General features: G+C 49.4%; 1 protein-coding gene across 10 annotated transcripts in view; it reads right to left on the reverse strand.

Annotated features, from left to right (window-relative positions):
• Nucleotides 1–14,313: 14,313 nt before the first annotated feature.
• The window catches only part of LOC120405616 (butyrophilin subfamily 1 member A1-like), a 73,832-nt gene continuing 70,834 nt past the window's right edge, over nt 14,314–17,311 (reverse strand). For all 10 annotated transcript variants that reach the window (XM_039539263.1, XM_039539265.1, XM_039539267.1 and 7 more), the window contains 3 exons: nt 16,335–16,355; nt 16,211–16,237; nt 14,314–15,187 (listed from right to left, as the gene is read on the reverse strand). In XM_039539263.1, the coding sequence (XP_039395197.1) occupies nt 14,685–15,187; nt 16,211–16,237; nt 16,335–16,355 (551 nt within the window). In that variant the 3' untranslated portion in view covers nt 14,314–14,684. The remainder of the gene's footprint in view (nt 15,188–16,210; nt 16,238–16,334; nt 16,356–17,311) is intronic.

A 17,311-nucleotide genomic window follows, 5' to 3' on the forward strand; every position in this document is an offset into this window, starting at 1 on the left:
CCATTCTGGGGTGAAACGAAGCAAAGACAGGTTGGGAAGGTCCTTTGACTGGGAGGGGATGGGCAAGGCGGTAGCCACTTACGTCCGGTCTTGTAAGGTATGCCAAACGGTAGGAAAACCCCAAGACCAGGTCAAGGCCCCTCTCCAACCACTTCCCATAATGGAGGTCCCATTTCAGCGAGTAGCTGTGGATATTATGGGTCCTTTCCCAAAGAAGACCCCAGAGGAAAGCAGTACATACTGACTTTTGTGGACTTTGCTACCAGATGGCCGGAAGCAGTAGCTCTAGGCAACACCAGGGCTAACACTGTGTGCCAGGCCTTAACTGACATTTTTACCAGGGTGGGTTGGCCCTCTGAAATTCTTACAGATTCAGGAACAAATTTCCTATCAGGGACCATGAAAGACCTGTGGGAAACTCATGGGGTGCATCACTTGGTTGCCACCCGTACCATCACCAAACTAATGGCCTAGTGGAAAGGTTCAATGGAACTTTGGGGGCCATGATCCGCAAATTCGTCAATGAACACTCCAATAATTGGGATCTAGTGTTACAGCAGTTGCTGTTTGCCTACAGGGCTGTTCCACATCCCAGTTTAGGATTCTCACCATTCGAGCTGGTGTATGGCCATGAGGTTAAGGGGCCATTACAGCTGGTAAAGCAGCAATGGGAGGGTTTACACCTCCTCAGGGACTAACATTCTGGACTTTGTAAACAACCTTCAAAACACCCTCCGAGACTCTTGGGCCCTTGCTCGAGAGAGCTTAAAGGATGCTCAAGCGGAGCAAAAGGTCTGGTATGATAGACGCACCAGAGAGCGTTCCTTCAAGGTTGGAGACCAGGTCATGGTCTTGAAGGCACAACAGGCCCATAAGATGGAAGCGTCCTGGGAAGGACCATACGTGGTCCAGGAGCGCCTGGGAGCTGTTAACTACCTCATAGCATTCCCTGATTCCTCTTTAAAGCCTAAAGTGTTTCATGTTAACTCTCTAAAGCCCTTTTATCCCAGAGAATTACAGGTCTGTCAGTTTACAGTCCAGGAAGGAGATGACGCCGAGTGGCCTGAAGGTGTCTACTACGAAGGTACAAGAAATGGTGGTGTGGAAGAGGTGACCCTCTCCACAACCCTGCAACGTCTGCAGCGGCAACAGATCAAGGAGCTGTGCACTCACTTCGCGCCCTTGTTCTCAGCCAACCCAGGACGGACTGAGCAAACCTGCCACTACATTGACACAGGTAATGCTCACCCGATTAGAACACCACCCTACCGGGTGTCACCTCATGCCAAAGTTGCTATTAAACAGGAGATTGACAACATGTTGGAGATGGGTATCATCCGCCCTTCTACCAGTGCATGGGCATCTCCAGTGGTTCTGGTTCCCAAACCAGATGGGGAAATACGCTTCTGTGTGGACTACCGTAAGCTAAATGCTGTAACTCGTCCAGACAACTATCCAATGCCACGCACTGATGAGCTATTGGAAAAGTTGGGACGTGCCCAGTTCATCTCTACCATTGACTTAACCAAGGGGTACTGGCAAGTACCACTGCATGAACCCGCCAGGGAAAAATCTGCCTTCATCACCCATGCAGGGGTGTATGAATTTAATGTGCTTCCATTCGGACTGCGGAATGCACCTGCCACCTTCCAAAGGCTGGTGTATGGTCTACTAGCGGGATTGGCAGACTGTGCAGTTGCATACCTCGATGATGTGGCCATTTTTTCTGATTCATGGCCCCAACACCTAGAACATTTGAAACTGTTTTTTCAGCGCATCAGGCAGGCAGGACTAACTGTTAAGGCCAAAAAGTGTCAAATAGGCCAAAACAGAGTAACTTACCTAGAACACCAGGTGGGTCAAGGAACCATCAACCCCCTACAGGCCAAGGTGCAGGCTATCCAACAGTGGCCTGTTCCAAGGTCGAAGAAGCAGGTCCAATCCTTCTTAGGTTTGGCCGGATATTACAGGCGATTTGTACCACACTACAGCCAAATCGCTGCCCCACTAACTGATCTGACCAGGAAAATCCAGCCAAATGCAGTTAAGTGGACTGATAAGTGTCAGAAAGCCTTTACCCAGCTTAAGGCGATGCTCATGTCAGACCCTGTATTACGGGCCCCAGACTTTGACAAACTTTTCCTAGTTACCACCGATGCATCTGAACGTGGGGTAGGAGCGGTACTAATGCAGGAAGGACCGGATCACAACTTCCATCCTGTCGTATTTCTCAGCAAGAAACTGTCTGAGAGGGAAAGCCACTGGTCCATCAGTGAAAAAGAATGTTACGCCATTGTATATGCCCTGGAAAAGCTACGCCCATACGTTTGGGGCCGGCAGTTCCAGCTACAAACTGACCATGCTGCGCTAAAGTGGCTTCACACCAACAAGGGAAACAACAAGAAACTTCTCCGCTGGAGCTTAGCTCTCCAAGACTTTGACTTTGACATTCAACACATTTCAGGAGCTTCCAACAAAGTTGCTGATGCACGCTCTCGTGAAAGTTTCCCAGAATCAAGTGGCTAAAAACTGTTCTTAATATGTTTTCATGCTTAGTAGTCGATGTAATAGTGCATGTGTTGTATTATTCTGGTTGTTTTACAGTTCTAGGAGGAAATTGCCGCCAGTGGATCCCACTGTGACGATTTGGGGGGCGTGTCATGAATAGTTAGTAAAGGGTTAAAGCATAGTACCTGGTGGGCACCTGACCTGAGGACCAATCAGGGAAGAGAATTTGAAACTCCTAGGAGGGAACTTTTCCCTCTGTTTGGGGGGGTCTTGGTCTTTGGCCGTTTGGAGTTACAAGAGTCCAGATGTTTTAATCAAGTCTACCAGCTTCCACCTTTCTGAACTAATTTCTTCTAGTCAAGATAGCGAGTATTAGGAAGATACTTTGTGTCCTTATCTAATAATCCTATGTTTGCAATTCTGTGTGTTTGTAATTGATTATTCTTAATTCTGCTTGTACTGGTTGTACTGAGAAAGAGAGAGGATTCTCTCCAGAACGTAGCAAGGTTATACCCTATGAGTGTCCAGCTTGGACTCATAGAGATTCTGTATTTTCTTGTTTTTCTTTTAATAAATTCTTTCTATAAAGATTTGATTAAATCCCTTCTACTGTGGATCAGGGAAGGGGCCGAGACACTCTCTTTCAGTGATTCACAGAGTTGAATCAGTGTATATCTCTCCAGAGTGGCTGGGAGAGAGAGGGAGGGGTGGGGAAGTGGGCTGCTTCCCTGTGTGTGTGAGATTCAAGGACTTTGAATCAAGGTATCTCTGTCTCCGGAGCAGGCTGGAGAGAGGGAAGAGGGGGGAGGGGAAAGGTTCCTCCTCTGTGAATTGATCTGTGTTCCCAGGGAGTGTCTTTGAAGGGAGACAGGGGGGAAACAGGGTGTCAGGCCCACGAAATTGACCGGGCGGTGGCAGCAAAAGGGGAGACCTACCCTAGGATTTTGGGGTGGGGGAAGACATGCTGGTCCTCACTTTGAAACCGCCCAGTTTCAAGTGAGGGTGCAGACCAGGACACTAGCCGACGTGGCTTTTCATCTTACTGGACTCTGTGGTTATTGGGGGTTCTCGTCGGGTCTGCTGTGTCAGCTATCTTCGAAGAGCTGGGGCAGCACACAGAGGGAACTCACGCATGCAGCCGAGCAATATCAACATTGGAGAAAGCAGAGCACCACACCGGTACTACTTTGACAACACTGGTGACCCCGACTGCAGATCTGGTGAGTAAGCGAACCTGCCGTGGTAAGAATCGCAATCCAATATGGCAGCAAACCTCGTGCTAGGGAACCCCTTGATCCCCTCCCTTATGATCCCCACAGAGATTGATAACTCTTGGACCCGCTGGATTGCCAGTAAGGGGGGTCCATATGAATTTAAAAAAGATAGTGGGGAAACATGGACTGGCATATGTAGAGCAATGGTAGAAGCACTAACTAATATTTGAAAGATTGGCTTTTCTTATTTCCATATAGCAGAGTTTTAAAATAATGTTAAATGTAAAGTAATGCAAAATTACTTGTTACCAAATTAATACAATACATTTGGCAAATATAAATATATTTTTTATCAAATTTACAATTAAAAACAAATGGCACCAAAATTCTATTCATAACTATACAAAATAACACAACCAAAAATAAAAAGTAAAAAGGGTTAAACATTTGAATAAACAAGTTATTACCTTATTTAAAACTTGTAGCATAAATTTGATAAAAGGCACATCACCAGAAGGCAGGTGATGTGCTTCTTAACCCTCTTTTTCTCCACGGCGTAGAAGAAGCGGGAGCATGATCCATCTCCGAAGGAGGCGGGTGCGAGATCGAGCAAAAGCACTCTAGGCCCGATGATCTTGGAGGGCCTGGGCTCCTCTCACTTCTCCTGGCATACTCCGCAAAGGGATGGATCCTCAGGGCTGGTGGCCAGATGCCTCTCCAGTTCTAAGACCTCCCATTTCAACTGCTCTATTGCTGCATCCCTCCGTCGGCTGGCACCCGGGTGTAGTCACGGCAGAAGAGCAGAGCGCACACCTTTCCCACATCCTTCCACCGCCATGCCGCTGCCCTCGCCAAGCCAGCCAGAACTCCTGGAAGGATGCCACGAAGCCCACATCCTCCAGTAATCTGTTGTTAAAATGCCAATAGGCCGGCCCGGCCTCTCCACACAGACAGAGGCCGTCACAGTGGCGAGATGGTGATCTGAAAAGGGGCCGGCCCGGCGCTGGAGGACTGGGCCCATGACAAATAGATGTGGTCCAACCGGGAGTGGCATGACCGATGGGATTCCACCTGGACATAGGTAAATGTGGAGATATCGTCCGGGTGGTGGTTGCGCCAGACGTCCACCAGGGACTGATGGTCGACAATCTCCCGAAGGACATCCGCGGCAGCCGGGCTCTGCTCGGTCCCCGAGTGGTCCCACTCCTCAAAGGTGATGTTAAAGTCCCCGCCCAGGACCAGGCATTCACGAGGATCCGAAGAGCCAAGGAAGGCAGCCACCTGCTGATAGAATCGCAGCTGCTCCGGTCCTGATGTTGGGGCATAGACGTTCACGAGGTTGACCACAAGCCCCTCCATGTGGACCCGGAGGTGCAGCAGGCAGCCAGGCACAGCCTTGGCGACCCCCAGCACCTCGGGCCGTAGGTCGGGGGAGAACAGGGTCGCCACTCCAGCCGTACAAGCTGTGAGATGGCTAAAGTAGACCCTGCCCCCCACTTCAGCCACCAGCTGTCTTCAGCGGCCGGATCCGTATGGGTCTCCTGCAGGAAAACCACAGAGTACCTCCCCCTGCCGGAGGAAGGAGAGCACCTGGCTCCTGTGGAGACCCACCCTACAGCCCCGGGTGTTCAACGTTGCAAAGGTGATCAGTGCCATGAGGAGGGCTGGGGATGCTCATGGCCCTCATTGGGCCGCGCAGCAAACTGTGACCCACTCCGAAGGTGAGCAAGGAGTCACAGAAGCTGCGGACCCGCTGGTAAGCCATCGTGCCCTGCTTCTCGGTCCTTTTTCCCTCCCCCATGAAAGCCCTCGTGGCCTGGAGGATTTGATGAAAATCCCTCCATCGCTGGAGAGCGAGCGATACCTTATTTTGTAAACCACAGATGTCTTCTAAAACTCCCGCAGCTCTTCTCGCAGTGTATGGGGGGGTCATTGGGCTCCACTAATCCACTGGTGGGGCCTCTGGCACATCCCTGTGTCCCACTGAGACGGGCAGGCAAGGGGTGGACCCTCTACTTGGCGCCCAATGGGCCAGCGCCACATGGCCCGCCTCAGACCCTGGCTCAATGGAGGGTAGCAGAGGGAAGATAGCAGCCCCTAGTAGTTCAGGACAGGGAAACACAAAGGCCACTCCCTGGGGGTCATCCTCTGGGAAAGGGAAAGAGATGGCCCCAGGGGTAGCAATGGAATCGTGGGAGATGGAGGGGATAGGGACAGGATCACAAGGAAGGGCAGGGCCGGGGTCAGGAGTAGGGTCGGGGGGAGGGACAGAGATGAGATCCTGGGCCCCAGGAGCTGGACTGCCGGGCGATGGCTCCTCTTGGTCAGGCTCAGGGTCTGAGGATAGGGAGGGTCTCCAGTGATGCTGGGCTCAGGCTTAATGTCAGGTGTGACAGCCATGGCATCAGGAGATGGATAACCTTCAGCAGGAAGGAACTCAGTTGCCCCATGCCACCGAGGGATACCTCTGTTAACTCTGGTCCCAGCCGCGAGGCACCGGCCGTCGCCTCAACAGGCTTGGCGGCCATCAACAGGGTGCCACCCGTGGCTGGGCAGGTCAAAGAGTCCAGGAGACCCTCGGAAGCAGGAGCAGAAGCAGTGGTTATGAGGAGGAAAAACGGGGAAGGGGGAGCTGGGGTGAGGTCGGCTAGGTCGAGGCCCGCTGGCAGAGGGTCATCCTCCCCTTGGGTGACCGGGGTCAGACCCAGGGCCTCGATCTCCTCATAGATGGAAGGGAGCTCACCTCCCACCACCCGGGGTCCTCCCACTAGCACCCGAGGCGGCGCTTGCCTCGGACAATGCAGGAATGTAGGTGGCAAGGGGGTGGGAGGGGCTTCATCGGGGGCCTCCGTGAGGAGGGACTGCGGAGGAGGGATGTTAGTACCCTCTGTTGCTTCCACGTCTTCCCCAGCCAGCACTGGCTGATGGAACACACCCATGAGCAAGGCGGAAGGCTCAGTGTCCGTGGCCCCCTTCCTGGTCTTCCAGGGGGCTTCCACATCGGATGGTAGGAGCGGAGCTCAAGCCTTCCCCCGCTTTCCCTGTACTAGGGTCCAGCCCTCCATGGCATCATGCGGGCCAGTTTACAGGGGTTGGCTCGGGGGCAGGGATGACACCTCGAGGACTTGAGGAGGTAAAGGTGGGACATGCCGCACCCTCCACGGTGGTTGGGGGAGATGACATAGTGGCAGGCGGGGCTGCCGCCACCTGGTGGACGCCCTGAGGGCCGGGGGAGGGGCACCCACAGAGCTGATGGAGGGAACAGCGGGGAGGGGCACTACGGCCAGTGGAGGAGCCACGGCAGTGGTGGCAGTCCCTGCCATAGAGGGCCTACAGGGATCTTTCCTTTCTTTTTGCCCTGGCCCTTTCTGCTGGCTGGGGGGGCTCCCACAGAATCAGAGGGGGCGAGGGACGTGACCGGAGCGGAGGTCACCCCATCACTCGCGCTGCCGGCGCCAGCGGGAGCAGTGGCAGGTGGTTCGGCAGCGGTGGTTGAGGTAGAGACTAGGCGGGTTGTCGGGGCAGGTGGGGCGGGGTCTGCCCTGGGATCCCACCCGCCGTGTCTCCTGCCATGATGAGCAGGGAGGGAGAAACACCAGAGAAAGGGATGGGGAAAGGGAAGCAGGTCAACCACTGCTCCCGCTAGGCTGTAGGCAGGGGAGGAGGGTGCCGAAATGGGGCGGGGGGCAGATAAGGGGGCTATCAAGAACTTGGGGGGGTCAATCACTGACACAGGATTGGAATCCGGCTCCTCTAGCTGCACTAGGGGAGGGGACGGGCACAATAGCAATGGGGGGTGCAGTGTAACAGGGGCAAACTCAAACAGGGGAGGGGCACAAGCGCACAGAAAGGGGCATGGGCGCACGAGTGGAGGGGCCAATCAGGACAAGCGGGGCCACAAAGGAAGGGGAGCAACCAGGCTGGGAGTGGGGCAGAGAAACCAAGGGACCAACCGTAGGGCTGGGGTGGGACAAACAAACAAAGCAGCACAGGGAGCTGGGCGGGGCAGGCAAACAGATGGAATCTGGGCAGGGGCTAAAGGAAGCAAGGGGCAAATGGGGCAGGCAGCAAGGGGCAAAGCTGAGGGCCTGTTGCAGGGGTCAGTACAGGGCGGGTGCGTGCGCCCATGAGCACTGTACAAAGTCAATATGTGGCTGGCTGCAGCTGCAGGCCCAAGTGGTGGAAATAGGGTGTGGCAGACCAGGCAAGCAGCTGAGTCTCATAGACTCATAGACTTTAAGGTCAGAAGGGACCATTATGATCATCTAGTCTGACCTCCTGCACAATGCAGGCCACAGAATCTCACCCATCCACTTCTATAACAAACCCCTAACCTATGTCTGAGTTACTGAAGTCCTCAAATTGTGGTTTGAAGACCTCAAGCTGCAGAGAATCCTCCAGCAAGTGACCCGTGCCCCATGCTGCAGAGGAAGGCGAAAAACCTCCAGGGCCTCTGCCAATCTGCCCTGGAGGAAAATTCCTTCCCGACCCCAAATATGGCGATCAGCTAAACCCTGAGCATGTGGGTAAGACTCATCAGCCAGCTCCCAGGAAAGAATTCTCTGTAGTAACTCAGATCCCAACCCATTTAACATCCAATTACAGACCACTGGGCATACTTACCTGCTGATAATCAAAGATCAGTTGCAAAATTAAATGCCAAAATTAGGCTATCCCATCATACCATCCCCTCCATAAACTTATCAAGCTTAGTCTTAATGCCAGATATGTCTTTTGCCCCCACTACTCCCCTTGGAAGGCTGTTCCAGAACTTCACTCCTCTAATGGTTAGAAACCTTCATCTAATTTTAAGTCTAAACTTCCTAGTGTCCAGTTTATATCCATTTGTTCTTTTGTCCACATTGGTATTAAGTTTAAATAATTCCTCTCCCTCCCTAATATTAATCCCTCTGATATATTTATAAAGAGCAATCATATCCCCCCTCAACCTTCTTTTGGTTAGGCTAAATAAGCCGAGCTCTTTGAGTCTCCTTTCATAAGACAGGTTTTCCAGTCCTCGGATCATCCTAGTAGCCCGTCTCTGAACCTGTTCCAGTTTGAATTCATCCTTCTTAAACATGGGAGACAAGAACTGCACACAGTATTCCAGATGAGGTCTCACCAGTGCCTTATATAACGGTACTAACACCTCCTTATCTTTGCTGGAAATACCTCACCTGATGCATCCTAAAACTGTATTGACTTTTTTAACGGCCATATCACATTGGCGGCTCATAGTCATCCTGTGATCAACCAATACTCGAGGTCCTTCTCCTCCTCTGTTACTTCCAACTGATGTGTCCCCAGTTTATAACTAAAATTCTTGTTATTAACCCCTAAATGCAGGACCTTGCACTTTTCACTATTAAATTTCATCCTATTCCTATTACTCCAGTTTACAAGGTCATCCAGATCTTCCTGTATGATATCCCGGTCCTTCTCTGTGTTCGCAATACCTCCCAGCTTTGTGTCATCCATAAACTTTATTAGCATATTCCGCTTTTTGTGCCAAGGTCAGTAATAAAAGGTTAAATAAGATTGGTCCCAAAACTGATTCCTGAGGAACTCCACTAGTAACCTCCTTCCACCCTGACAGTTCACCTTTCAGTATGACCCGTTGTAGTCTCCTTTAACCAGTTCCTTATCCACCTTTCAATTTTCATATTGATCCCCATCTTTTCCAATTTAACTAATAATTCCCCATGTGGAACTGTGTGAAATGCCTTACTGAAATCGAGGTAAATTAGATCCACTGCATTTCCTTTGTCTACAAAATCTGTTACCTTCTCAAAGAAGGAGATCAGGTTGGTTTGGCACGATCTACCTTTTGTAAAACCATGTTGTATTTTGTCCCAATTACCATTGACCTCAATGTCCTTAACTACTTTCTCCTTCAAATTTTTTTCCAAGACCTTACATACTACAGATGTCAAACTAACAGGCCTATAGTTACTCGGATCACTTTTTTTCCCTTTCTTAAAAATAGGAACTACGTTAGCAATTCTCCAGTCATGCGGTACAACCCTGAGTTGACTGATTCATTAAAAATTCTTGCTAATGGGCTTGCAATTTCATGTGCCAGTTCCTTTAATATTCTTCGATGAAGATTATCTGGGCCCTCGATTTTGTTCCATTAAGCTGTTCGAGTGTGGCTTCTACCTTGGATGTGGTAATATCTACCTTCATATCCTCATTCCCATTTGTCATCCTTCCATTATCCGTAAACTCCTCATTAGCCTCATTAAAGACTGAGGCAAAGTATTTATTTAGATATTGGACCATGCCTAGATGATCTTTAACCTCCATTCCATCCTCAGTGTTTAGCGGTCCACTTCTTCTCTCTTTGTTTACTTCTTATTTAGATGGCTATAGAACCTTTTACTATTGATTTTTATTCCCTTTGCAAGGTCCAACTCTACATGGCTTTTAGCCTTTCTCACTTCATCCCTACATGTTCTGACCTCAATAAGGTACCTTTCATTGCTAATCCCACCCATATTCCACTCCTTGTAGGCTTTCTGCTTTTTCTTAATCACCTCTCTGAGATGCTTGCTCATCCAGCTTGGTCTACAACTCCTGCCTATGATTTTCCCCTTTCTTGGGATGCAGGCTTCTGATAGTTTCTGCAACTTTGACTTGAAGTAATTCCAGACCTCCTCTGCCTTTAGATCCACAAGTTCTTCAGTCAATCCACTTCCCTAACTAATTTCCTTAATTCTTTAAAGTTAGCCCTTTTGAAATAAAAGGCAAAGATCTATTTTGTTTATCCTTCCATCTAGTTTGAACTGAATTAGCTCATGATCACTTGAACCAAGGTTGTCCCCTTCAACCATTTCTTCTATGAGGTCCTCACTGTTCACCAAACCCAAATCTAAAATGGCATCCCCTCTTGTTGGTTCTTCAACTACTTGGTGAAGGAATCCATCAGCTATCACATCCAGAAAAATCTGAGCCCTATTATTGTTACTAGCACTTGTCCTCCAGTCTATATCTGGGAAGTTAAATTTTCCCATGATCACACAATTCCATTAGTGTTCACTTCATTAAAAACATTAAAGAGGTCTCTATCCATATCCAAATCAGATTCCAGCGGTCTGTAGCACACCCAAGCACTATCTCAGGGGGAGGCTCTAGTAGCTTTCTTTCCCAATGTGATTTTTGCCCAGACAGACTCTGTCTTATCCATTCCATCCCTTCTTATTTCTTTACAGTCTACCTCATCATTGATATACAATGCTGCTCCACCACCTTTGCCTTTATTTCTGTCTTTCCTAAACAGAACATAGCCTTCAATACCTGTACTCCAGTCATGACTACTATTCCAGCATGTTTCTGTTATCCCTATAATATCCGGTTTCACTTCCTGCACCAGTAGCTCTAGTTCCTCCATTTTGTTTCCTAGGCTCCTCGCATTAGTGTACAGACATCTTAATTTTTGCCGTTTGGCTTCACTGACATTCTTTACCCGGTTAGGCACAGACAGACATTCTACCACCAGTATCACCTATTAGACTGGTATCTACACTACCCTTCCTCCTTATGTCCATTCTCCTGCCCACGGCTGTATCTTCTCTTACTTTGTTTTCTTCCCTCTCAATGTTAAATTCCGGTGTGGAGATTACCTGGACATCTCCCAACCATCTCCCCCAAATTCCTAGTTTAAAGCTCTCTTAATCAGTTGGGTGAGCCTCCATCCTAGAAGCCTATTTCCCTCCTTACTCAGGTGAAATCCATCCCGAGAGAACAGTCCTCTGTCCATGAATGCTTCCCAGTGGCCGTACATCCCAAAGCCCTCCTTATAGCACCACTGCCTGAGCCATCTGTTGATCACCATAATCTTGTCACATCTTTGTTGCCCTTCTCTAGGAACAGGGAGAATCCCACTGAAGATCACTTGAGCTTCAATTTCCTTAAGCGTCTTCCCCAGTCTGGCATAGTCTCCCTTGATACGTTCCAGCGAGAATCTAGCCGTATCATTCGTTCCCACATAAAGGACAATCAGCGGATTCTTTCCCGCTCCTGTTAGGATCCTTTTCAACCTCAGGTCCACATCCCGTATCTTAGCGCCCGGCAGACAGCCCACCCTTCTGTTCTCCAGATCTGCTCTAGTTACAGGCCTGTCTATTCTTCTCAGTAAGGAGTCTCCAATCACGTAGACCTGCCTTTTCCTGGTGACAGTGTGATTCTCCGGTCTATCCCCTGCTCCCACTGGCTGCAAGTCCTCTCGATTGCTATTGTCCCTTGCAATCCTCCACAACCCTTCCCGTATCCTCCTGGGGCTCATGTTTGGTGTTGTCTCCATTGACTCTTCTCCGCTTCCTGTAGGACTAGCTGCTCTTCTCTTTTTCCTTGCCCTCTCACCTTCAGCGACCACCTGCTGAGCCCCTTCTTCATTTTCCAACTCTGCAGACCTGTTCCTGAGCTCTATTTCTCCTTCACTGGCCTGTCTTTTCCTCTGCCTGGTTCTCTTAGTCACATGCTTCCACCGTCCACTTTCCTCACCCAGCAGTCTCCCCTCAGAATTCTTTGGTCCTGCTTCCATCTGCAAGTCTGAAATTATCCCTTCAGCCTCCTCATGTCTTTGCTCCATCATCCACTCCAACTCCCTTCTAAACTTGACCAGAGTTTCCACCAGCAACTCCAGTCCTCGGATCTTTTCTTCCATCAGCTCTATCAGGCGACACTTCATGCAGACGAAACTCTTTTCAGGTACTCCCTCCAAGATCATGTACATGCCGCAGCTTCCACATCCAGTCATCCTCATCGTGTCTTTCACTGCTGCCTCTGTATCGGTCATAGCCTTCCCACCTAAATCCTGTTAGTCCAGGAAACACAAACCAAAACAAACCCCCAACAGGCACCAGAACACTGGCAGAACACCACCCACTCCCTTCACTAGCCTGTCAGTTCCTCTGCCTAGGTCTCTAAGTCTCCCCCGCAACCTCCCCCTGTCAACTCCCACTGAAACTCCCCTGTTTACAGCTCTGTTTGCTGGCTGCTGTGCCGCTGCAGCTGTCTATGCCGCTGCCTGACTGGCTGGCTACCTTTATAGGACCCCTAAGCAGAGAAGCCCCGCCCCCTAAGCAGGGCTCAGCTTCTCTCCCAGCACAGAGGTAGGAGCTGGGGCTGATGGTAAGCAGCCTGCGGGGGTAGTGGAGGGGGCAGTGGTGGTGGTGGGGGTTGGGGTAGAGGCAGCAGGTCCAACCCCCCATTTCCTGTGATGAGTGGCTCACACTGCAGTCAACCCCAGTGAACGAGCCTAGATGGAGACTGGGCAGTAGCCAAGACGGAGGCAAAGTGGGGATAGTGGGTGGGAGTTCTCCTGGAGGGGGAGGCCCAGACTGTGGGGATACTGCCAGGGGGCAGCACCCAGTTAAAGGGGCACCGGGGGTCCTGGGAGGGACACGGGCCAGCAGCGGTAAGGAGGATCACCAGCCTGCAGAGGGTGCTCCTGGCTGGAAAATGAGGTAATTCCTGAGGATGACCAGCAGGAGGCGCCGCAGGGGTGAGTCCACACCCTTACACTCCCCCACTGCAACTTGAGACCATTACTCATTGTTCTGTCATCTGGTACCACTGAGAACAGCCTAGATCCATCCTCTCTGGAACCCCCTTTCAGGTAGTTGAAAGCAGCTATCAAATCCCCCCTCATTCTTCTCTTCTGCAGACTAAACAATTCCAGTTCCCTTAGCCTCTCCTCATAAGTCATGTGCTCCAGCCCCCTAATCATTTTTGTTGCCCTCCGCTGGACTCTCTCCAATTTTTCCACATCCTTCTTGTAGTGTGGGACCCAAAACTGGACACAGTACTCCAGATGAGGCCTCACCAGTGCTGAGTAGAGGGGAATGATCACGTCCCTTGATCTGCTGGCAATGCCCCTACTTATACAGCCCAAAATGCCATTGGCCTTCTTGGCAACAAAGGTACAACACTCATCTAGAGAACTGGAGCTCCCTCCATTCCTCTGACTCCATTTCGTTCACCAATATTGTCACAGAACATGGTTACTGGTTAGGAATCAGCTTTCTTGGAGCCTTTTATCCATTGTGGACAATGTGATATTTCAGGACATAGTCTGACACATGTTCTTACTCCTTGTGACCTGACTTCCACTTATCTATGATGGTCAGTTCAGAAATTACAGAACTAAGAACTAGGAAGCATTCATTGATATATGCAATTACAGGTGTTAATTAGAGCTGAACAAATATTTTAATTAAAAAAATATTTTGAGGAAATTTGGCCAGTTTTGAAAAACAGATTCTTTGTGTGAAAATGTTTGGATTTTCTTGAGATTTTTGCATTACTACAAAATTTGCAACTAAACCTTTTATTTGGGGAGGGGAGGATCTTATTATGTATTGTTTTTTGGGTTCTATTCTATGTTGCTTCTTACTCATCACCATAATATCACGATTCCTTCTGCTTTGCCAATTTTGAGCCCTCAGCTTAATCACATGGTAGCATTTTCAAAAGTGAAAATATTAATTTTGTAAAATCCCAAATGTTGAGAATAAAAAATAGGTAATGTGAAATTTTGAAAAATGAAAAATTTGCCCATTTCAGAAAAACAACAAAACAAACACCTCTTTGATATTTTTATTTAATGTTAAAATGTATTTTCCAGCCAGTTCTAGTGTTCATGTACTGATTAGCATAAATACTCATCCAATGAGCAATCCTTACTGCCAGACCAATTGCATTAGAGCTGTGCATATACAAAGAAAAGAAGGAATGATGTATTTGGTATCCATACACTGCACATCTTTACTGTGCTGCTGGCATGTTGCACATGCCTTCAGCCGGAAGCAGCCACATCCTCAGAAGTTACTAGCCACTTTAACACTGAAAAGCAAAGTGGCTTCAAGCCACCTCTGTGTGAGCTCAGTGCAATGAACAGCCAGACTCACATGGGCAGGGCTGGGCCCCAATGAGAGGTGCTATCTCCCCCCATGCCATATCTCAGGAACACAGCGTGATTGGGGAGTACACCCAGAAGAAAGGGTGGAGCTTCCCAGTGAAAGAGGGTGTGAAAATGTAGATTGGGGCCTCCATACCAGGTTGATAAAATGACACCCGGCCCTGCTCATAGTCTAGATACACCCCGATCCTCCCGGGGCTCACAGTCAGGGGCAGGAGGATATCCGGGGAAGTGCAAGCCCGGAAATGGCCCCCACACTGATCCATGGCCCAGATCATCTCCTCAGGAGAAAAGTTGATCCAGCCTTTCCTCCTGACAGACTCTCTGGCCACCCCCACAGCCCAGATCCTACCACCTCCAAAGGCTACCTCCCAGTAGTGTTGCCCCGAGGTGAACCCTTCCAATCCCAGCACGCAGGTTTCACAGTCAAATCTCTCAGGGTTGTCAGGCACATCCTGCTGCAGGCCCCTCAATTTCACAGATCGCCGATTCTCAGAGACCAGGAGGCTGGGGTGAGCCGTGTCCGGATCCAGAATCACCATCGCTGCAGAGATGGGGCAGAGCATCAGGGGCAGAGCCCAACCCATAGGGGCTGTTTCCCATCCTACCACCCAGCTCTACTTAGCTAGGACACTGATTTCCAGCCTCTACCTCCTGGGGACCTGCTTCTCTGCATTTCACTGCAGCTCTCCTCCCAGGCACTAGGAGCAAATGATTCCCCTGAAAGAGCTGGAAATGCCTCTAGCTTCCATTGGGCCTGTCTGTAACCTCTACTGAGGCCACTGTGAGGAGTGAGCACAGGTGTTACACACACGGTCATCATTTCATCCATTACATTAACTCAGTAGTCACCTACCACAAAATCTGCTGTGCGGCCGCTCCCACATCTCCACAGCTAACACCACAACTGAGTCTCCAATCTACACCTGAGTTGGGAGCCCTCTATTCTAACACCCACAGAGTCGTATCAGGCTCAAATTTGGTAGATTTGGTCTGGGTCTGACGTAGAATTTTTCTACCAAATTTGAAGTGAATTGGCCAAAGAGCTACTGATTGACAGCTCTGTAAAAACAGAGATTTCACCACAGTCCAAAAAGCATTAAGACAATTACCCACAGCCAGTTAAGGTAATTTACAGTTTCCTAGAACTCTTCTAATTCATGAAGTCAATTAACAACACAATACATGAGAATTCACCATGTGTGTCCAGTAAAACCCCAACTCTGAACCATAATTACCAACTTCTGTCAGCACCTACCCCCCTGAACTGACAGCGGGTAAGTTCCCGGCCTCAGGAGCACTCTAAGGTATTGCAATTACACTGGAGCACTCGTGACTCCATAGTTAAGTGTGAGCATTTGTTTCATGCAAGGAAACTGAGGACGAATCTGGCATTTTTGCTGATCATACTGCTCTTTCCCTGTGACTTCTGGCATGTGTGCATTTGTGGGCAGCAGAGTGGTGTGTGTGTGTGTGTGTGTGTGTGTGTGTGTGTGTGTGTGTGTGTGTGTGTGTGTGTGTGTGTGTGTGTGTGTGTATCTGTCATTAAAATACCAGCTTCACTTACCTGAATTTTTGCTGACTTTACTCCAGCCTGAAATCAAACACACAAGAGGTGAGCAGTCCCCGGAGCATGCCTGCTGGCATAGGACACAATGTCATATGTGGGAAAGGAGGCACATGGCACTTACCAAGTTCAGGCAGGGATTTCTCTGCAAACAAAGAGACATGAATATGCAGTGAGTTCTACAACAGCTCCTGGGTTAGGGAATGTGCCTTTAAAGGCCAACTTTGCCCTCTCCACTGTGCTCTTTGCTGGCCTCTTTCTGCCCAGGTCTCCTGGCCTTAGTTCCATCCTCATAGATCTCTCCATGGATCACACCCCCCTTCTTGGCATCTGATCCTCGCTGGGCTCCCATGGCACTGCCCTAGCCAGGCTCACCTGTGGTGTAGTTTTTACAGAAACTCATAGATTCACAGAGTTTAAGGCCAGAAGGATTGTAGTCTGACCTCCAGTATATCACAGACCTTAAACATTCACTCAGTCACCCCTGTACCATGCATGAGGCTATGATTTAGTCACAATTATTTTTAGATAAAGTTGTGGACAGGTCACGGGCAATAAACAAAAAATTCACCGTGACCAGTTCATAACTTATACTATAAGTCTTCTTCTTCTTCTTCCTCTTATTCACTCCCAGTGGAGCATAAGGCGTCAACCATTCTCCTCCATTCATTTCGTTCTTGAGCGAGGCAGCAAATTTCATCCCACTTCATTCCCATGCCTTTCATTTCCTCTTCAATGGTCCTTTGCCACGTCCCCAATGGTCTACCTCTCCTCCTTGTTCCTTGTGGTGTCCATCGTAGGGCAATATGAGGGTGTCTATTAGCACCCATTCTCAACACATGCCCCAACCATCTCCATCTTCGTTGTTTGGCTTCATCCACTATGTTGTTAATGCTCGTTAATCGGCTCACTTCAACATTGGTGATACGCTGCGGCCAGTGTATGTTAAGAATTCGCCTAAGACACCTTCCTTCAAAACCCCGAAGCCGACTTTCTATCTTCTTGTTGGTCCTCCATGTTTCCGCTGCATAAAGCAACACGGAGCGGACTTTCGACCTGTAGATCTCTACCTTGGTTTTCATTTGCAAGATGGCCGACCTC

The sequence above is a fragment of the Mauremys reevesii genome, linkage group 5, assembly GCF_016161935.1.
Source record: "Mauremys reevesii isolate NIE-2019 linkage group 5, ASM1616193v1, whole genome shotgun sequence".
Lineage (NCBI taxonomy): Eukaryota > Metazoa > Chordata > Testudines > Geoemydidae > Mauremys > Mauremys reevesii.